Raw genomic sequence first — 23088 nt, forward strand, 5'->3', positions numbered from 1 at the left:
GATCAGACTCATGCTGGTAGCTTCAAGAACACCATCCAACCATCTCATTCTCTGTCGTCCCCTTCTCCTTGTGCCCTCCATCTTTCCCAACATCAGGGTCTTTTCCAGGGAGTCTTCTCTTCTCATGAGGTGGCCAAAGTATTGCAGCCTCAGCTTCACGATCTGTCCTTCCAGTGAGCGCTCAGGGCTGATTTCCTTCAGAATGGATAGGTTTGATCTCCTTGCAGTCCATGGGACTCTCAAGAGTCTTCTCCAGCACCATAATTCAAAAGCATCAATTCTTCGGCGATCAGCCTTCTTTATGGTCCAGCTCTCACTTCCATACATCACTACTGGGAAAACCATGGCTTTTACTATACGGACCTTTGTTGGCAAGGTGATGTCTCTGCTTTTTAAGATGTTGTCTAGGTTTGCCATCGCCTTTCTCCCAAGGAGCAGGCGTCTTTTAATTTCGTGACTGCTGTCACCATCTGCACTGATCATGGAGCCCAAGAAAGTAAAATCTCTCACTGCCTCCATTTCTTCCCCTTCTATTTGCCAGGAGGTGATGGGCCCAGTGGCCATGATCTTCGTTTTTTTGATGTTGAGCTTCAGACCATATTTTGCGCTCTCCTCTTTCACCCTCATTAAAAGGTTCTTTAATTCCTCTTCACTTTCTGCCATCAAGGTTGTGTCATCTGCATATCTGAGGTTGTTGATATTTCTTCCGGCAATCTTAATTCCAGCTTGGGATTCATCCAGCCCAGCCTTTCGCATTTCTGCGAAATCTGATTGCATTTCTGCAATTGGCACATCATCTAGTTTCGCCCTTAGAGAGGTGGGATTCAGGCTTCTAAAGGATCTGTGACTTTTGCAATCTGACCAACGCTTCTGACAAATGGAACGAAAAACCTACAATTCTTCTGGACTAGCACTGCCCCTTCACCTACTGCCCCTTCACCTTCAAAAGCATGGCGCTGTGCTCACTTCACTAGTTTTGGCAGCAAAATCGCCACCTGTTTGACTTGCTTTGCAGAGGTGACTACTGACCCTTGTCATCATGAGTTCTTTGCAGTTTAATATGATGTCACAGTGACATCTCTGCAAGGGGCTTTGAACTGGCAAGGCAAGCTTCCCCCTCACACAGTTTGGACAGTGAGTGCTTGGGACTTAGGCTCTTTTTGTGGTATTTTTTTGGGGGCACTACATAGAATTAGTCAGGAAAATGTGGCCAGCAGCAACGCATTGCCATTTCCAGGGGCTTTTTTACTTTAAACATTTCAATGAACACAGCAAACACTGTGCTTTCTAGCTGATTCAAGTGGCTGGAAATAGTTTTTAAGAAGAAAGGGGGAAATTGACAGAAAGCCCACAGACTGCTGTGTTAAAATGAAGGGGTGGGGGTGGGGTGAATAAAAATCATCATTCTCAGAAAGGTCTATAGACATGCAATCTGATTTGAATGTTTGTGTTCCAATCCGGGCATGATCATTAAAAAAAAAGAGAGAAAATGAAAATGAAATCCACTTTCATCCCTATTAGTAGTTGGGTGATATATTAATATAGCATCCAAAACCAGTTTAAAATCTATATTGTGCTGTCGGTTTCATAATTTTTGACCTGGTAATATATTGTGAATCATGATGTGTGTGCGCACGTGTGCCATGCAAAATCACAATGGGGGGAAAACCATGAAGCCAGCCAATGCCTCTACATAGCTCCATCCTTATTTCAGACTTTGTGATATATCGGTATATTGCAATATCTACCTGGGGATATTTTGCGATGTTGAAAACCAGATATTGCCCAGCCCTACTTGTAGTTAAACTGAAATCAAGAAACCATGTATACTTGAGAGAACAAAAAGCCCCTCAATATAATCTGCAGAAGAGAGCAAATGTTTATAACAGTATATGGGGGGGGGGGAATTAAAAAACACATACACACACTGCAATAGTTGATGATGTGGAATATTTTATTAAGTGCTAATGAGCCCATGAACAGTTGACTGGACATTAGGGATTGAAAGGTCTAAGGCTCTTCTCGTTTGCCATGCTAAGAAAACTTTTAATACCTGATATCTAGGGCTATTACCCTTATGTGAAACTGAGAGGTGTTGAATGAGTGAAGGAAGGCACCTTGCAGTACTCCTGTTCTACCTACTACAAATATTCTGGGAGCCACTGATCACATTCTTTCTGCTTATCTTTTGTCACAAGATCACATTGAACGTCTGATGGCTTTCATTAGAGGTGAGACATTTTTAGCTCTGAACTCCGTAAACAAAGAGGCTAAATCCATATCTTTTGCAGCTCCAACCAGCTGGAAGGTGAAGTTCTGGAGCAGAGTACTGAAGAACAGGAAGAGCTCCATTCGCGCCAAGGCTTCCCCAACGCATGCCCGCTTCCCTGGCAAAGAAAAAGAAGGCACAGCTAACCAGTAATCCAAAAATCTACACACTGCACAGGAAACCTAGGACTCAGCTCCATTAGTCAAAAAAATAACGTTTGGAATGTGTTATAAACATGCACCACCAGATGGTGGTGGAGAGCAAAAATCATTTTCTATGCAATTAAATCATATAACAATTTAATTTCTGACTTATTTATAGCTTTATATTTCCTGTGTGCAGATCCACTCCTAGTGAATTCATGCAGTGTTGGTTTGGGGGACTGGAAATACTAATGCACCCCCAAAAATGTACTGCAGCTAGAGTATAGTATATTGAGTCACATTATGGGAAAAGGTGAGGCATACTAAAATCAAGACTAAATCAAGAGTAAGACTAAGACTAAGACTAATAAAATTATGATTGGCCTGAGGTAGGCATGGGGAGACATGAGATTCAGTTCACATTTAAAGCTCAGTCTATCAAATGCACCCTTTCTGTAACCATATTAGAACGGAAACACAACCAATCTTCAAAATTTTCACTTGTACAAATTTTCTGATGCAGTACTCCAACCACAGAATGGGAGGAATTCAACTTCATGTTTTCCAAACATTCCAGTTTATTTACCCTTTTCTAGCTCCACACTGCATGCAAAGTGACTCCTGACCCAGATGTACTTTAATTTTTTTCAAACAATATCATATGTTTTTGTGCCATCCCCTACTCACAGAAAATACCAGGGAGGGAAATATAATTACAAGACTGGCATGTCCAATCAGGGAATGATTTATAGGTCTCTCATTTTACTTCAAATCACAGTGCCTTTGTGAGAAGAAGCCTATTAGAAGATGGACAGAGGGCACTGCCTGCTTTTAAAAAGTGGTGCATGCCATCAGCTTACAACAGGGTGCCATGTAATCCTTCAGGAAAATTGCAAAACATGGGGTCTGTTGACGGCTCAAAACAATCCCACTGTCAAGGGAAATGATGTTGTTTCACTTCCTTTCCAGAGATATTGTACAGAAAAATAAATGGCTGGTCCTATGTAGGGGCAGACATTTCTCTTTCCATACACTGTCTTTTGAAAGAAAGTGGAAATGGCATTGTTTGCACATAAGTTACCACAGGCTCATATAGTTACCTGCCGAAAAGGCTATTAAGGCATCTTTCTTCTTGAACTGGCCTTTCTCATCCAAGAAATGTCCAGGATTGAACTGTTCTGGAGTCTCCCACTGGAGAGGGTCACGGTGCACAGTTGTGAACATTGGAGCAACAGCTGTGCCCTTCAGGGATAGAAGACGGTAGATTTTCATTTTTGGTCTCAATTCATGACTATCTAGGAAATAGCCACACTATGATAAAATGATAAAATGGGGATGCTAACTTAGAAGAATGGGATTCCACTAGGGATGAGCGGATTTATTCTGTTCCACTCCTGTATTAGTCCATAAGTACACACTGCCTTACATTCCACTCCAATCAATATGACCAGTAGAATTCCTTTTTAAGAAATTATGAAACTGGAGCATAAATAGCTTGCTGCATCTATCAGCTCCTTTCGGGGGCAGATGGATCATTATAGTTCTGTTCTGTGACAGTTCCACCAGCTTTCAGTCATAATTCTGCTCCATCCCATCAGACAATTTCTGTTTTAAAACCTCACCAAACACTAGCATTTATATTCTACATCTTTTTGTATGCACTTTCCCCTAAAATACACATTTATGTACCCATTCTCAATCTAAAATATATTTTTGTGTGCTTTCTTCTGTGCTTCTGTGTGCATTTTCCCACTAAACCATTGATTTTAGTACACATTTTCCCCATAAAAGATACATTTTGTATGCATAGTTCTGTGAAATACTAATTCCGTTGGTTCATTTTAAAATGTGAATCGAACAAACAAAATTCTCCTCTATCACTAGTTCCTTCAGCTCATTTGCTTAGGCCAACAAAATCACTACTGATCTCCACTACTGATCTCCACTACTGATCTCATCCCTGCCTCCATGAGGGCAGTCCAGGGCCATTTATACAATCAGTTCCTAGAACTGCTCCATTTCTTCTCCACAATTATCATGGCAAAATGCTGGGCCATCATACCTTAGGGAAGGTGAACCCCCTGAATTTTGTATCACAAGACGTTGTACGGGGAATGGTCTCATTAATTGATGGTGGGTATCGTAGAACCTCATGGATAACTGCATTGGTGAAAGGCATCCTCACACGATCTTCCATGCTGGGGGCACGGGTGGCACTCATCACCTCATCAATTTCCTGTTGGACTTTTGCTGTAATGAAAAAGAGATATTTCGTGGATTCAGATTCTGCTTCTCATCTGACAGAGTGAAAACCTTGGGCACTCTCCGACGTCATGAAAACTCATGCCAACACAAATCCTCCTCTTGAGTGATTTCCACTCATTCCTCTGTGCCAGGGCCTTACCATCTTGTTGATCTCCTGCTGGACTTTTCCTGTAACAAATATCATTTGGAAAATGTGCTTCCAGAATTCTGATGTCCCTCCTCTTCTGGCTATGTTTCTACCCCTGGACATAAGTGCCATTTGAAGACACCAAGGAGCCCTCAAAACCTTTCCGCTTTAAACTTCTCTGGGGTATCTGAATACCTTGAATATGTGGCAGCTTAGCCATCACCATGAGGCCAGAGATCAAGGCAAAGCTTGTGGTTCCTGTCCCAGCCAAAAAAAGTCCAAACACTGTCATGACAAGGTTTTCGGTTCTGAAGGTGTCACTAGCAGACTTTTGTTCCTATGAGGCAGAGGGAAAGGGGGGGGGGAGAGAAAATTTCACTATAAAGAAAGATGGCAAAATGGAGACACCTTAGCCTGTTTGAATGAGCATCATGGGTGAAATCCTGCACTCACCCCAAGAGGTGTTTAATCCAATCACATGTATTTAAAATAGAATTACTTTTGAAATATAAAGAAAAGTACTTGCATATCATTGCATTACAAACGTTGTGTTGTTTGATTACTGGAATGTTAGAGCTAACCAAGATTATATACAGTGGTACCTCTGGTTAAGAACTTAATTCATTCTGGAGGTCCGTTCTTAACCTGAAACTGTTCTTAACCTGAAGCACCACTTTAGCTAATGGGGCCTCCCGCTGCTGCTGCGCTGCCACCGCACGATTTCTGTTCTCATCCTGAAGCAAAGTTTTTAACCCGAGGTACTATTTTTGAGTTTGTAACCTGAAGCATCTGTAACCTTAAGCGTCTGTAACCCGAGGTACCACTGTATATCTGAAAATATATGGGATCAGAAATTATAGGAGTGATGGCAGTAAAAAAAAAGAGTAACTTGTTATGTATTTTTGTTTGGGCAAAGTAGCTGTCCATGGTACTCATATAGGCTGTAAAGTGAGTGAACCAATTTTATTTTTATTGTAAGCACTTGCATTGTTTAGTACAACATTAAGCATAGACTTTAAAACTGGGCACAGGATACCTCAGCCTAATGAATAATGATAATAATTAACAATGTCTTGCAAGGAGTGGCCAAGAGAAGTTGCTAGGGGAGGAGGCAAAGACAGAGGGGCACTCTGGTTGGCCTGGTATCCCTTCCCCACATGGACTAGGACATAACTGGGCACCAATGCCTGTGCAACTAAATTTTTTGACCCACATACCTTCTCAGACTTGATAAGGAAACAATCAATATAGTCACGGATGTTCTGAGGATCCAGCGTCTGCCTGTGTACTTTCACATTCTCATGGAAGAAAGCACACAACTCATCACAATCAGAAAAAATCTTTTGGTGTCTTCCAGGGAAGTAGTCCAATATTTTAGGGACAGCAGAGTACAGCTGAAATGAAGATGACACATACAGCCTTAAATATTGCAAATCCATCTTTTTATACTATGCCACAAAGATTCTGGCTGAAAAGTGATAAAGCAGTTGTTGTTTTTAATCACTTATTTTGGAAATCCAGCAGCAACTGTTGAGCTTCTGGTTCATTTTACCTCATGATGATGGGGATGATGGGGCTTCCCTTGAAGATGATTCAGAAACGTCAACTGGTCCAAAATCCAGGTTACTGGTTCGGGTTCTGTTTAAGTTTCACATAACCTCTGTTTTAAAAAAGCTGCACACATTGCCAATTTGTTTCTGGGCCCAATTCAATGTGTTAATATTAGTTTTTAAAGCCCTAAATGACTCAGGCTCCAACTACCTAAAAAAAATATTTTTTCCTTTCCTGCAGACTTCCTCAGGTGCTAAGAGTGGCAGAGGGGACCCTATGCCTCTATAGATGTACAAATGTGCCCTTGCAATGTTTGCAGTTATACTGCATCCAGAGGGAAATGGTGGCCAGGCAAATGGGAGGGGGGGAGCAATGGCAAAGTAAAAGGGGTGGGGTCAGGAAAGGAAAGGGAGATCTGCTGCTATTGGTGAACAGCCCAGGTAAGTCTTCCAACTTTTCTGCTGCCTGCCCTGCTCAAGGGTCCAGTTTCTCCCCTGAAATCACTGGAACTTTGTGATTGTGTCAATTTCCATCTCAACCCTGTCGAAGACATTTTCAGAACATTATTTTCATCTGATAGTTAATCAGGCACACATTTGTGAACCCTTCATGCCATCGTTCATACTTCAACAAGCTAGGTTTTGTTTTTCCTTTTCCTGATAGTGAGGAAAATGTTTGTAACTCAGAAGGAACAACCTACCAGTCCCAAGATAGTACGAAAAAGGCCAACTTCGTTCTCTATAATGCGTTGGTGCTTTAGGAAGGTCTTGTCTGTGTAGTCAAAGCGAGTCCCAAAGATGACTGACGAGATCACATTGGAAACAGCGGATGTGATTCTAGTTGTCGGATCAAAGCCCTGTCCTGTAGGAGGAACCGAAGACAGTCAGCAAGGCCTGATGAAAGTGGACCCCACCATCTTCAGACCCCAACACAAAATTAAGTCTAAAAACTGTTTAAACAGCTTGAGCCTGGTAGACTGAATTTCCATCAGTCCCAAGAACCAAATGTTAAAGAAATTAAAAGTAGTAGTAAAGTGCACAGCTGTACCCCTGACACCGACCTGATGTGAGGCCTGAATCTGGGTCCACAAATTGGCTCTGACCCAATATTCAGGGCAACCTGGGCAACACTCAAATTGTATCCAGTCCTAAATCAATTCTGGGGGCTGTGCTATTTTTTATTTTTAAACTGCAATTAAACATAATTTTGGGGAGGTGAGAGGCAGAAAAAAGAGGCACTGGGTTTCCTTCTCTCCCCGCCACACCACCTACCCCATCCACAGTCCAAATAATCAACCCCCCTTCATTTCTTTGCTGTAACATTCCACTTAATTAACTTATCTGATGCTTATTCAGCTAGCATTGCCTGCAGCAGAGTTTCAGGTGGTGCACAAGGCCATGTTGGCACTAAATAAAAATAAGCCCAACAACTTTCACTGAAACAATTTGCACACAGTATGATCTTCAGTGTGCACACCTAAGAAGTGTAGGTAGACTCTCTCGCATTACTGGATTAGTGAAAATTTTACGGTGGAAGTACAACACATGAGTTGGGGTTCACATGAGCATGGAGAGAGTTGAAAGGACAAATGGGGAAAGCTTGCCTCCCTGCTGCCACTTAGCTCAACAGCCACATATTCTAACTATGTTAGAAGCTTACATACTATAAGTGCCCATTCCTATATTCAATTTAATAAATATCATCTCCTTGCCCTGGGATAGTGCTTTCTCAGTTTTATTTTTTAATGAGCTAGATTACCTTTTGTAGCCGCCAGTGCCTCCACCAGGCAAACAGCTTCCTCCTGCACCCTCTCAGACATTGATCTCTTCCCCATTCCAAAGTCTCTCAGTGTCATAACCGTGAATCTGCGCAGCTCTTTCCATTCTATGTCACTAGAGTTGACTATCCCTGGGGGGGGGGGGGGAGAGGTGAACATCATTTTGTCAGTTCTTGACCTAACAGGAACCAGCAGGAAGTTTCTACATGAAAAGGTAGTTCTAGTGCTTTCCACCTTAAAATTATATCCCCATTTGTAGTTACAATCCGGCAACTAATTGTTGCCCCCAAGAGCCCAGTCCTTTGTTGTGTAAGGGATTTTTGTTTCTTTGGTTGAATAAATGTGTCCAGTGCTACATAACAAAGTAAATAATGGATGGTAAGAGGCATGGCATCACCCCCTTGCCTGCCTGTATCCCACACTGTTGGCTGCAGTTGGGGTGGGAAGGTGAAATCATGTCACCCATGTTCAGAATGACATGCTATTGGCACAGGAGAGAGGTAGCAACGAATACAGTTGCTATTTTCAGTTTGCAGACTCAAGAAATGGGTGGTGTTTCTTTATTTTTTAAAGTGATTGCGTAGGGGACAGCTTCCCTGGATCTTTGGGGGGAATTGATTTTCAAAAATGGTTCTTTGGAGAAGCAAGCCACAGCAAAAAATAATGCCTTGCTTGATAGTGTTTGTCTTTCTTTCTTTCTTTTCTTTCTTTCCTGGACATGATGCTAATTATCATGCACATTTTGGGGGACTGAATTACAAATCAAAGTAGAGCTAAACTATACATAAAGAATAAGAAGAAATAGCCTACCGTGGCCTTTGGTCACTCGATCAATGATGGGGCTGTTAATACGCCCACCAAACGCTTCAGCATGATCCACCAGAGCATCTTTTACCACATCAAATCCACAAAGCACGACCATAGGTTTGGGTCCCATCCAGATTGTGAACATAGGACCATATTTCTCAACCAGCTGAAGGCACAAAGAAAGTGTTATTTAATTAGGCAATGAAACTTCTTTTGGAGTAATTAACTTAAGGAATGGTTGCTATATCTCTTAGGGCACCTGCAGCTTGTTTTGTGGGGGGTTTTGCAGGCATATGTTGCAACATGTTGCTGATGCAGTAAATGCACATTAGTGGCAGAATTCCGCTTTATTAGTTGTTCCCCAATACTTCCTGAATGTTATTACATTATTGCCATCTGGAGGGATACTGTCAAGGTTCAGGGAATCCTATCCCTCCCCCAGTGGCAGCCAAAAAAGCAGATAACAAGAAGAGTCCTTACCACGTAATTTATTCAGTATTCACACACAGAGAGAAAGGAATGTAGTGCCTATTAAATAATGGTATTGCTCCAAGTAAATTCCAACCCCCTCTATCTTTCTTATCCTACGTCATCCCTGCGCTGGCTGATCTGGGCTTTCTGCCTCTGAGCATTCTGTTCTACTACTCTCAATGCATGCCTAGTCCTGGGAGAGGGAGGCTCAGGAATGCTTTTCAAAGACACTGAGTCTGTCAGCTGTCTCTCCCCCAGTGTTTCTTCTTCCTGCTGTTCCTCTCCCAATATTCCCCAGCATTTCCCCTCTGCAGTCTCTGAACTATGCCCTTCTGCAAATCACTGTTCTAAATCTATACTGTCCTCCTGTTCTTGGGAAGGTTCGGGGGGTGGTCCCCACCATTCCTCCTCAGTCCAGACCCTGACAGGAACATTTATTTATTTCATAAAATTTACATCCATACATTGTATATACTGTAGAGCAACAAAAGCCACACACACTTGAACATTTGGGCTAAACAAGCTACATGATTTGAACAGGAAGCTATGGGACGTGCACTGACTGGAACAAAACAGTGTGTCCACCCCAGAACTTTTGGAAGTGCAAACAGTATTGGAAACGGGATTGCGTATAACTACTCCAATGTCATCATGAGTACAAATAATCATGAATGCGCAATAAAAAGGACACCTGGATGGCTCCTGGGAGAATGGGCTGCTAGAACGCTGTTGTTCCTGAATGAGGCGAAACCACATTTAGAACTGCCTCCATAAAAGAAAGAGAATCTTGTGAAATAAATCTTATGTTCAGCCCCACCAACTTCATCAGGTGTTTGATTCACTTTGCAAGACAGGCACGTGAAGAAAAGAAATTTAGCTGCCCCTTTAACAGGTATGACACTGCAATAGGTGTCCCATCACACATTTCAGTATGATCAACCACTGCTTCATATGTCTAAAGCATAACCATATAATTATGTCCAGGCCAATCAATGAACACGGGGCCATGCTTCTTGACATACTGCCTGGTTCTGCTTCAGCTTGTTATTTATCACATTTGGTTAAAGGTAAAGGTACCCCTGACCATTAGGTCCAGTAGCGGAAGACTCTGGGGTTGCAGTGCTCATCTCTTACTATAGGCCGAGGGAGCCAGCGTTTGTCCACAGACAGCTTCCGGGTCATGTGGCCAGCATGACTAAGCTGCTTCTGGCAAACCAGAGCAGTGCACGGAAAAGCCGTTTACCTTCCCGCTGGAGCGGTAACTATTTATCTACTTGCACTGGTGTGCTTTCAAACTGCTAGGTGGGCAGGAGCTGGGACTGAACAACAGGAGCTCACCCCGTCGCAGGGATTCAAACCACCAACCTTCCGATCGGCAAGCCCTAGGCTCAGTGTTTTAGACTGCAGCGCCACCCACATCCCTCACATTTGGTTACAACTACCGTAAGTGATCTTCTAACAATTATGTGGATTACAGTACAATACTGTTATGGATTACAGTACAATTATTTACTCCCAAGTGACCTGCCAAGCACAAACAGGGTTTTAAATTGTGTAAGAGTCTGCATGAGTAGTGGAGAGCTTTTCACATGTTATAGGTATCATGCACTGGAAGGGACAGGGCTTTGCAATGTGCCTACACTGCCCTTTGACTGGATGTGTTTACACATACAGCCAAATACAGCTAGCTTGCAACTTAATGGTTTCAAAATTCCATGTTGGAAACCGCCCTGTGATCCTCAAATGATGAGCAGTATAGAAATTTAATAAATAAATGAAATTAAATGAAGTAAAAATCTAATCTGCTGCTGCTGTGCTTTTTCTAAATGAATATTGCTATTTCATTGCAAGAGGGATTCAAGCACATACCAAAATCTTGGGACTATGCAGTTAACATAATCCTAGTGCAACAAATCTACTTCTTTAAAAAATGGACTTTTGCTTGTTGGAAAGTAATGGGAAAATGTATTGAAAAGCATGGGGTGAATAAATGACTACAAGCAACCTGCAAGCTAACCAGAATGAATGAAGAATGAATGAATGCTCATTATCATAGAACCACCCTGCAAGCAAATCAGAACAAATGTGATATAGAGATATAGAGAAGATAGATATAGATATAGATATAGATATAGATATAGATATAGATATAGATATAGATATAGATATAGATATAGATATAGATAGATATAGATATAGATATAGATGATATAGATATAGATATATCATATTTTTCCATCTATAAGACGCCCCCATGAATAAGACACCCCCTATTTTTTGGGACTCCGATTTAAGGAAATGGGGGAAGATGGATACGTGTATAAGACGCCCCCAAATTTTTGACATTATTTTTTATGGTAACTTCTGTTTAAGCTTTGTGGAAGCAAATCAGAATGGATGCTGAATAAACCAATTGTCTGGAGGGATCTTAAGTTGATTCAGGGAAGCTCTAAAGAGCATGCAAAATAGACACATGCCAACAGTAAAAAAAAACCTAGTAAAATCAAGTAATAAACAGTACAAATAAAAATAAGGAAGCAGAAATCCGGGCCCCTTCAAAGCATGCCTTTATTATAAGGAAGAATGGAAAAGTATATAAGCAAGCTAGGGAACAATTAACCTTCTGTCCTTCTTCTACACATTGCTTCATTCCAGACAATGGTTGTTTATGCCATGCCACAGGGACAAAGGAACAGAGAGAAACCACAACAAGAAACTGCTTTACCTTTGAATAGTTTTTGTTCAGAGGCATGACATCTTTCTGCAGCAGGTTCCCCAGGAAGAACCAGGGAGTGGGGCCTGGAGGTAGCTGGCTTTTCTCCTTGTACATTTTTAAGGAATAGAAAATGAAGATGAAGAGAACCCAGAGAAGGAACAGAGCTCCTGTTACAGCCACTTCCATCTTCCTTGAAGGCTCTTCTTTTGGTCAAATATATCCAGGAAACTACTAAAGAAAGACAAGGTGAAAACACAGCTGCTTATTAGAGCCCCAGCCAAACCCCAACTCCAACCTTCTCCAAATAATCTTAGTTCTTTTATTTCCGGTATGTGTTCCATTAGGAAAGGTGGGTTAATCATCCACATAAGCTCTAGACCTGGGCTGAAAATAGGTTAATTTCTATGTCTTCAACATCAAGGTTGGGTACAGACTTACATGTTACTGACAACAGTGTACATTTTCTTTAACACAACCACGAAATAATATTTTAAAACCATAATATCCATGTTCAAACACCACCACCCTCCCATCACTGACAACCTCACCTTTTTATCCATCAATGGGCATCCTAATGCTGGTAAGGATGATAGGCCAGACCCCTCGGTGAGTAGATTCCTAGTCAGATCTGAACTGGCATCTCCCGATTTCAACCAGCATCTAGAAGTAATTGCTCTACTTCACAGCAAATAAATTCTGAATATGCCACCAAGTTTTGACTGAACTCAAGTGAGCCACGCACCCACCCTGAAAGGAAATATAATGACTTTCCATCTATGTTGTAACACACTGTCGGGAAACTGGGTTACAACACGGATAGTGAAGCAATAACCCTTGTGAAAAGAAGCATTAATTTATACTGCATGGTACAAATAACCAATGTGCAATCAATATCTGATATTGAAAACACTGTTGATATTTGGTGCATTCATACTTCATTTTCAGTCACGTTCCCCTGCCCTCACCACCAGTAAACAAGTTTCTTACCCAATGCATTTTCCAGCTTGGGCATAAGATATGGATGAAGGAAACAGAATATTTTTGTAGTAAGTTAATATATTTGAGAAATACTTATTGTCATGCCTGCCTCTAGAACATTTTCATATCAATTAAAAATTAGGGCTAAGGTTTCTTTGTGGAAAAACTCCTGAGTAATCTTATTGAGCCTTAAAATATTTATGTTATCTCAACAAAACATGTAAATAAACTTAGCAAAACAGGGTGGTCCAAGGGTCACATGTAGCCCTCAAGGTCCTTTTTGGTGGCCCTTGGCAACATCTGATGGCCCCCCAGCACTCAAATTCCTTCCCAAAGTCAGGTAAGCAAGGCCCTGGGCTGTAGGAAGGAGGCATGAAGGTCGGCTCTGACAGGGTTCCAGAGTCCTCCTGTCTCCATCACAAAGCCTAGTTAGTGCTTTTCCAATTTTGAAAAGGAAGTGGGAGGGCTCTAGAATGCTGCCAGAGCCTCACGCCTAGTGCCATGCTTAGGCAGCATGAGGGCTGGTGGGGGGGTTGTCAAATTTTGGGCTCACTCACCCCTTCTCTGCATCAAGGCAGTGAGTGGCCCACAGGTTCTATATCAAAACACTCTTGCCACCCATTTGGAATAAAATTTGGACCACTCTGGCATAGAACAACATCATCCATGAAAAACAGACTGATGGATATGAATTAAAACTAGAAGCATAAAAGCAACAGACACAGAAACAAATAAGCCCATTGACCATTCACATACATGGTCCATTTCCATAACCAAGTGTGAAAGACTACGTAAGTGTCAGATTAAGCTATACATGTGAAGATATTCATTTATATTGGGTGAAGAACCCATGGTCCTCCAGATGCAGCTGGACTTCAACTCCCATCATCCTATATCATTGTCCCTGCTGGCTGGGGGTTAAGGGTGGAATCCAATAACACTTGGAGGGTCACCAGTTCCATGCCCCTGGTTCATGCAATGGCATGTGTAATGCTTTGGGGGGGTTGTGTGAGAGAGAGAGTTAGTGGACAGGGGAAGAACATTTCTCTTGCTGTGAAATTTAAATGAAGTTGAAATTTAATCCAAGCCAGAGGAAGCAGGGGAAACTTAAACTTTCCTCTCCTTCAAGGGTTCTTCCCCTCAAAAGTATTTACTGGCATCTATAGCATTAAGTAACAGGTAGAAATGTGCTCTGTCAGTTCTTCCATGCCTGCGGTGAGAAAACCTTTCAGGTAATTCTAACTTCCTTAGGCACATCTTTTCCTGCAATGTTTTAGAGAATGGAGGTAGGGGAGAGAAGAAGCATATTCTTGAGCAAGAAACCCAAAAGATGCTTCCTGCCTTATGTAACAAAGTGGCAGAGAGGGGAAGTGGGAAAGAACAACCCCTGACCCCAAGCAAGTAAACCTGCTCACCTGGGCATCTTCTATATAATTATCTCTTACATTCTTGGTAGCTAAGCACATGCCCCTGTGGCAACCCAAGTGTGCAAGAATAATCAGTCAAGAGAGTAGACATATTCCTTTTGAGGGTGGGCAATAGCATTAAAAGTTAATTTTAAATCAAAGGCAGGAAGTAGAGACAGAACGTATGTTATTCTCATAAAATGAATTGGAACAGTTGTGTGGCATGACAACATGACCCAGAGACAAAAGCACAATTCTGAAAAGTTTAGGGATGACAAGAAAATACTTCAAGATAGGCAGTCCTTACAGACCCTCCAAGTTTCCCTATTTTCCAGGAACAATCCTAGGGCGTCCCTATTTTCATCAGAGAAATGTTGGAGAGTATGGAGTTATGAATGAAGGAGATGTAATTTTACAATCTTTAGAAGACATCTGAAAGTAGCCCTGTATAGGTTTATTATGTTTTTTTATATGTTGGAAGTCAGTCAGCAACCCAGTCAGATAGATGGGGTATAAATATGATGATGGTGGTGGTGGTGGTCCTAACAATATTTATAGTTTTCCAAGGTGCATCAAAATCTTTACCATTTTATATGTCTGTCTTTTATTAGAATGCACAAGATATGAAATATAAAACTTATGCATTTTAAGACTTTAAAGCGTGTGCAGAGTCAAATGCAGAGCAACTGTAACACATCTCTTTACCAACGTATTCCTGTCTCAGGGATACTTTTAACAATCAACATTGACAGTGGTCTAGCAATCATCACAATGGCATTTAGCAGTCAATGATACACCCAGAAGAGGAATTTGTGTTGAGACATGGTGGTATGGTTTCAAATGTAGCATTCATATTTAGGTCCAACTTAGATATATTCCTTAAACATCTTCAAATGTGCCACTAAAGCTTTGGCTCTACCTACCTTCTCAGATCTGAAAAGGAAGCAGTCAATATAGTCATGGGGGTTTGGGGCATCCATTGTCTATGTAGGAAACTCCACTGTCTCATGGATGAAAGCACACAGCTTTTCACAATCAGCTATATTTTTTTGTCTTACAGGCAGGTAGTCCATTATTCTGGGAATGGTGTACATCTGAAATTGAGATGATATGCACAGTCTTAGATATTTTGAATATTTTTAGTGCACCCCAAAAAAGTTCTGGCTGAATACCCCAAACAGTCATAGAGCAGCTTTTAAAATGCCTTACAGTATATAGAAAATTGAGGAGGAACTTTGGAGCATCTGCTTCATGACACCTCACTTCTTAAGGGATGCTTATTAGAAAGCCCTTTATAACTTGTTGTAACTGTTGATCTAGGCTTGGTTCCTCAGGTTAGCAACTCATCCCACTGAGATGTATGACTGTGCCGCAGTCTGTTCCAATATTAATTTGCACTCTCACCCAGCATTTTCCATTCCACTATTATTGGTGTCTTTTGCACAAGTCTTCTTTTCCTTTTCATTGTCTGGTGATGAAAAATACATGTAATTTTAATGTATATTGCTGCACCTGATAAACATGCATATCTTAGCCATCAACGGATATTTACAAATCAATTTCCTTCCCTGGGTGCACCCATTCAAAGATAATTACTTTTCAAGTGATTCCTCCAACATCCCTAGATGCTACCCACCCCATCTTATTTATCTCCTTCTTCCAGAAGCTGGAATATCAGATGTGCTTGACCAGGGGTGCCAACTTGAATGAAATATTGCAGGGGCCCAGGAAAGCCCCGCCCCACATCATTGATCACATGACACAGTGTGTGCACACAATTTGCATGGCAATGCCCATCAACTTGGCAGGGGTCTGACCCCTGCAAATATTTTATTGTGGGGGCCAAAGGCCCTAGGAGTTGGCTTCTCCTATGTGTTGAATGGTTTATTTAAATACAGTGGTACCTTGGGTTACATACGCTTCAGGTTACATATGCTTCAGGTTACAGACTCCGCTAACCCAGAAATAGTACCTCGGGTTAAGAACTTTGCTTCAGGTTGAGAACAGAAATCATGCTGTGGCGGCGCGGTAGCAGCAGGAGGCCCCATTAGCTAAAGTGGTGCTTCAGGTTAAGAACAGTTTCAGGTTAAGAACGGACCTCCGGAACGAATTAAGTACTTAACCCGAGGTACCACTGTATTAAGGTTCATTATTGTTTCACAAAATATGTATCTCTTTAAAGGCCAGAGTAAATCTCATGACCTAGTTTTACAGCTGTGAAGCAGTATAGCAGGTGCTGTCAATTTGTGTTAATCAAGCTGTGTCAGCAATTGGGTATAGTATATAAAGAGCAGTGTGTACCTCTCTCAGTACCCTGGTGAATGGGTCATACTTATAGAGTTAATGTAAGAGGAGTTTTTATTTTTGTAATTAAAGCCAAGCAAAAGATATTTTTGTGTTTCTTCATGGTTTCCTGAACGTGTGGTCTCTCCAGCATTCTTTCTGCAGTGCAATTAATTTGCTAAATATGCAACACTACATTGACTGCTTGACTACAAATCCTGCTTGTGGCCTATTTTCATCCTCATCTGTTTGATACAGAACCTGGACCCATTGCAAGAGATGAATGGCAATGGAGAAAGTTTATAGGCTGACAACTGTATGCTGGAAATCATCCTACCAATAATTCCAGCCGTAATCATTGAATTTAGAATTGTACTGTATCTTAAAAGGAAATGGGAAACTGCTTGTTCTCAGCAGGAAATGACACTCTAGATCTTGGGTCTGAGTCCAAATGGCCCCTGTTTTTCTGGCCCCATTTATTGTCTTTGGAAATTGGAGGTGATTTCCTTGAGGTTTATGAAGGACAATGAAATTCAGGAAAGCAGATAGGAATTCATAGCAGCAATCATTCTCTCTACTCCCCCTCCCTTTCCAACACACGTTCATTTTTACAAGCACTGCTCTTTCTTCAATAGCTGAGGTACTATTTTCTTCAGCCAGAGAAACTTGTATGCAACATTGTTATGGGGTGGAGAATGCTGGTTGACATCCACCCCATATTGGTGGCTGCATTTTTATTTTTTTTAAAGTGGCTGTTATTTTCCCTTCACAGTACTCAACAATCACACCGCACCCAGGGGAAATGATGGTCAGGCCAGGCCACTAAAAAAAGGGGGGGCATTCCTACTGCTGCCACCATTAAGGTAAAGGTAAAGGTACCCCTGCCCGAACGGGCCAGTCTTGACAGACTCTGGGGTTTGTGCGCCCATCTCACTCAAGAGGCCGGGGGCCAGCGCTGTCCGGAGACACTTCCGGGTCACGTGGCCAGCGTGACAAAGCTGCATCTGGCGAGCCAGCGCAGCACATGGAACGCCGTTTACCTTCCCGCTGGTAAGCGGTACCTATTTATCTACTTGCACCCGGGGGTGCTTTCGAACTGCTAGGTTGGCAGGCGCTGGGACCGAGCAGCGGGAGCGCACCCCGCCGCGGGGATTCGAACCGCCGACCTTTCGATCGGCAAGCCCTAGGCGCTGAGGCTTTAACCCACAGCGCCACCCGCTGTGGCAAATAAAAGGGGTAGGATCTGGTCTCATGGTGAACAACCCAACAATGTCTTTGTATCATTCATAATTGGATGCCTGAATACATCTTTTAATGGTTTTGGAGTCTTGGAGTCTCATAGCTACTGAAGCCATAAACAGAAATCACTGCTTTGGGGCGTGCTTATAACTTCATGGAGCCAAATGCTGACCTCATCACAATGTCAGCAATGTCTAGGCAACACGATGACCATGTACATACGCAATAGGCAATCTTTATAGAATTCCTTCAAACCATAACAAGTACAAAATGAAATCTTTAGTCTAAAGTCTCTGAAAACCTTTAAATGAAGTGAAGTACCAGACTTTGTGTGATGACAGACATTCTGTGAAGCTTTGTGTATTCAGCAAATATGATGTCCAACACTGAACAGTGATTCCAGATATTGACTACTGTTTTGTAGAATTCTTCATCAGCATGGTGGGAGGATATAGAATTGCTTCATAAACTGAAAATAAAATTTTACAAACGATGACCTGCATGCACATACCACTTTACAAAAAATATAATATAAACAGTAATGAAAAATAGTACATGCCCCATCTTATATCGAATGAATGTATGCAAATGGAAATATCAAATGCTGTGGAACAGTGCTCATGTAATAATGTAGTCACTGCTACTAACAATATTTTTTGAAAAACATATAAAGCCAACTCCAGGTGGTGCTAAGAACAAGGAGGTCGAGTTTAAAGGTACAGTGCAAAGTAACAGACAAAATACAAATAATCAAATGAAACAATTAAGGTCTAACTTGTTATGGTTTGAAGGTACTTGTTATGGCTCTCTTTGCAACACAGGGGTTTGTTTGACCTCATCGCAATGCCAAGTCTGTTGAAATTTTACAATCCATTCTGAAAATGGATGCTTTCTACAACAAATGTACTTGTGATTCGAGGACCCTCCCCCCCACGCCTGGGGATAAGAAAGACACACGGACACAGTATTTAAGGTTAATGGGCTAGAAAAGGCCACAACTTTATTGATTACAGCATGTGAGAGGTATTGGCTTAGGCATTGGGGAAACCTCAAAGTTCGACTCCGCCCCTCAGGGAGGGGCGAGTCTAAAAGGGGTTAGCCACCAGTAGGGGGAGCCTGTTGATGCATTCTACAACAAACGTACTTTTGAACTACAATCCACAGCTGGAGCTTTGCATCAAGCCCTAAATCCACTGCTTTCACCCACAGGAATCACCCCATCTAAGTATCAGAAGAGCTATTGGCATGCCAGCATATGTAATATGATGTAAGATCGTAACAGTCTTTTCCATAGCAAACGGTAGAATGGGCAGAATTCAAGCTCAAGTGCTTCTGTACTTTGACGTATTCTGAGTATCAGGGGATGGAGGAAATGCTATTCATTAGCAATATTATTTCCCCTGAAAATCGGTGTCTGGACTGAATAAATATCACAGTAATTCAGAATGTGGAAGAAATTAATATTACCAGTTGCTTCTGTTTAACAATATTTCCCCTTTCACTTCATCCTGCTGCAATGGAGTGCAGATGGAACTGAGTTTTAACTTGGAAATGTTTCAAGCAACTTTCCATGTGGTTTCCATTACATAAGAGCCTATTCCTTTTTCTAATTAAGCAAATTCCTTCTCCCTGCCCTGAGGGGCTGCTTTTGGGGTTGAGGGGTTTTTGGAGGGGAGATAAGCTAGACACAAGAGGAGCTTGCATGGTCACCATTTCCTCCAGCAGGCAAAGAGCTTCCTCCTGCACTCTCTCAGATACTGATCTCTTCCACATCCCAAAGTACCAAAGGGTGGAAATAAAACAACTGGCCCTGCTCCCTCCATATTGCCGAACTTTTGGTGCGCAAACCTGAAAGCAAAGACAGGCAATAGAAAAAAGTATGGAGTTTACCCAGGAATTATACCAGGACTGTGCCTTGTCAGAACAGAAGAAAGAAGAAGATTCTGCTGAACTTTGGGAGTTAGAAATGGAGCCACAGATGGAGGTTGTGGAACATGAAAAGATGGAGGCCCTGCAGGAACATGAACCTTTGGAATTGGCAATTGACTTTCGTAAAAATCAGACTCGGAAAGATGAAGTTTCGACTGGACTGGAAATGGGGGGTTGGATTGACCCCCCTGAACAGGGATATATGGACTTTCCGAGTGTGGTAGTGGATTGTGAGAGGCTTGGAGATATGGGGATCCCAAAGTTTGGAGGGACTTTGAAACATGCATTTAAGTACTACATGGAGCTCAGTTTGGACTCTGGCAAAGGGACCTTTTGGTTGGAAGGAGGTAAAAGCATTATTAAATTGGAGACCACACGTGTGAAAAGAAAACATGAAGAAAAACAGTGAAAGGGACATGGAAGGGATTTAAGAGCCTCAGATATAAGATCACCAGGTTAATGTGCTAGCTTAATGGGATAAATGGACTGACAAACCCGGGACCTGGGGGAAGGGACGTTGGATGAAGACTTTTATCTTTTGTTATTAGGACAATTTTATATAATTGATGAATATTAGAAGGATGCATGAAATGAAATTGCTTGGCTCTGGTATAAAAGTTTAAGGGATTAGGAAAGAATATAACGGTTAAGAGAAGTTATCAAAAACAAAATTTAGGTTAAGGTCTTTTATAAGACAATGAGGAGAATAGAGTAAGGTAATGTAATGAAAGATTAGAATAGGGTAAAAACTTGATGGTAAGGATTTGCTGAACTAACAAACTGAACTGGAATACAAAAAAGGGAGGGATGAGGAGGTCTGGGGAAATAAGTGTGTGAAGATATGTTATGAAAATGAATGTGTTTTTAACTGTTTCTATTTTCTATGTGTGTTTTTTTCGTTTGTTTTTTTATTTATTTTTTGTTTTGTTATAATTTGGAAACTTTAATAAAACATTTTTAAAAAAGAGAGAGACACACTTACTTGAGAGTAAGCCCCATTGAACTCAGTGGGACTTACTTCTGGATCTACACTGTATGGGAGTGATATTGCTGTCCCCTCTAACTAGTTCAGAGCAAGCAGAGGATGCATCATCAGATTTCTGCAGGCTTACATCAGAGTCAAATCAAATTGCTTCCATCAAAACCTCAGGACTTCAATGATTTGCAATTAATGCAGTCTAGTGCTAGCCTTGTAATCAGAAATCACAGCTATGATTATTTGAACTAGAAAGGAAAAGGAAATGTACCAAGAGAATATAAGAATCCAAAAGATGCTAAGCTATAACGTAAAAACCAGCTTGCAATCATTGATTTTAAAAAAAGCAGATACAAGTGGTTTAAATACCTAAATAAAAAAAATAAGAAGGGAATCCCCTTCCCTATATACTTACCTGCAGACTGTTGAAGTCCTTTTGCATTCTGCGTGCCACCTTTGCCACCATGATTAAAAGACAGGCAGAGAAGATTGCATATGGGCTATTGTTTCCAGGGGAAAGATCCAAGTAGTTGAGAAGACAATCACTGGGTGGGAGAGACCCAAATGTGGCCCCAGAGAAGCTGGAGGGGAGCTTCTCTGTGCTGCAGAAGAAGGGAAGGAGGAGGCTTGGTCTTCAGGTTGTGACAGGGAAGCAAATAAGGGAAGAGCTGCAACATCTGCTAAGCATGCAGAAGGTCCCAGGTTCAGTCCCAAGCATCTCAAGATAGGGCTGGGCATATTCCTTGCTTGAAACCCCAGAAAGCCACTAGCAGCCTGTGTAGAATGCATTAAACTAGCCAGCCCAGTGGTCTGATTGTATAAAGCTGCTAACTACCTTTCTTTCCTAAAATTCAGGGGGAAGTATTTTCTTGTCTTCTGCTGCCATCTCCTGGTATACCATAGGATAGATAGATAGATAGATAGATAGATAGATAGATAGATAGTTGCTTTCGTAGATTTTCACGGGTACAGGAATGCAGGTTTTGGTGTCTTCGGGTGTCTTACACGGGAAGACACCCGAAGACACCAAAACCTGCATAGATAGATAGATAGATAGATAGATAGATAGATAGATAGATAGTTTATTACGGTCAAAGACCAGCTCACGTAACATAACAATAAAAACAGCGTTCATAAAGATAAAATATACAATCGGAGCAGATTGCAGCAATAGCTCATGAGTTAAAATTGAGATATATACCATAGAATGATAAACCACCAAATCTTGCTAAAGGAGAAAAAATGGGCACATCACACCTCCTGTTGCTGTCCTTGGATTGGGCAGACAGTGGCGCTTGGTTGCTGCTAACTCTCTAACAGAGTTGGGTTAGCAAAACTTGGAAACTGGCAGTTCTAACTAGGTGTCCAAACAGATCTCTTTCCCCATAATACATTCTAGTCCTGCTGGGACTAGACTACAAAAATACAGCTCTCAGCCTTCCCTACCTCACAGGGCTGCTGTGAATATAAAAGGGGAAAGGGAAGACAATGTTCACAGTCTTGAGCTCCTGGGAGGAGAATCAAGATACAAAGATACAATAAGCAACAAATATGTGCAGTTTCACAGCTCTCAGCAAAACACATACAGTAGTACCTCTGGTTAAGTACAGTGGTGCCTCGCAAGATGAAAAGAATCCGTTCTGTGATTCTCTTCGTCTAGCGGTTTTTTCGTCTTGCGAAGCAAGCCCATTGACGGATTAGCGGATTAGTGCTATTAGCGCTATTAGCTATTAGCGGCTTTTAGCGGCTTATCTGCTGATCGGATCAGCTGATAAGCGGCTTAGCGGCTTAGAAAAAGGGGGGGAAGGAAAAAAAAAACAGCAGGAACTCACAAGACATTGTCGTCTTGCGAAGCAAGCCCATAGGAAATTCGTTTTGCGAAGCACCTCCAAAACAGAAAACTCTTTCGTCTAGCGAGTTTTCCGTCTTGTGAGGCATTCGTCTTGCGGGGCACCACTGTACTTAATTCGTTCCGGAGGTCCGTTCGTAACCTGAAACTGTTCTTAACCTGAAGCACCACTTTAGCTAATGGGGCCTCCTGCTGCTGCTGTGCCGCCGGAGCACGATTTCTGTTCTCATCCTGAAGCAAAGTTCTTAACCCGAGGTACTATTTCTGGGTTAGCGGAGTCTGTAACCTGAAGCATATGTAAC

General features: G+C 41.8%; 1 protein-coding gene across 2 annotated transcripts; it reads right to left on the reverse strand.

Annotated features, from left to right (window-relative positions):
* Positions 1–1936: 1936 nt before the first annotated feature.
* LOC309527218 (cytochrome P450 2C23-like) lies at positions 1937–21748 on the reverse strand. 2 transcript variants are annotated; one of them, XM_082213850.1, is made up of 12 exons: positions 18359–18487; positions 15720–15978; positions 15434–15604; positions 12136–12357; positions 8943–9105; positions 8114–8263; positions 7056–7216; positions 6022–6198; positions 5000–5141; positions 4475–4662; positions 3513–3654; positions 1937–2387 (listed from the first exon to the last, which is right to left on the reverse strand). In XM_082213850.1, exons 4-12 carry the CDS (start codon positions 12310–12312, stop codon positions 2200–2202), a joined length of 1488 nt encoding a protein of 495 aa, XP_082069976.1. In that variant the 5' UTR covers positions 12313–12357; positions 15434–15604; positions 15720–15978; positions 18359–18487; the 3' UTR covers positions 1937–2199. The 2 variants fall into 2 exon arrangements, with proteins under 2 accessions (XP_082069976.1, XP_082069977.1); XM_082213851.1 differs by lacking the exons at positions 15434–15604; positions 15720–15978; positions 18359–18487 and adding exons at positions 12675–12873; positions 21353–21748.
* Between the last annotated feature and the right edge of the window lie 1340 nt (positions 21749–23088).

This window comes from Podarcis vaucheri (genome assembly GCF_965113315.1).
Source record: "Podarcis vaucheri genome assembly, chromosome: 2".
Lineage (NCBI taxonomy): Eukaryota > Metazoa > Chordata > Lepidosauria > Squamata > Lacertidae > Podarcis > Podarcis vaucheri.

Coding starts and splice junctions, on each gene's coding strand:
- LOC309527218 (XM_082213851.1), bottom strand. CDS start 12,312: ATGGAAGTGGCTGTAACAGGAGCTCTGTTCCTTCTCTGGGTTCTCTTC. Junction 7,217..8,113: donor GGCACTGGCGGCTACAAAAG/GTAATCTAGCTC, acceptor TTCCTCCTACAG/GACAGGGCTTTGATCCGACA. Junction 5,142..6,021: donor TCCTTATCAAGTCTGAGAAG/GTATGTGGGTCA, acceptor TCTGCCTCATAG/GAACAAAAGTCTGCTAGTGA.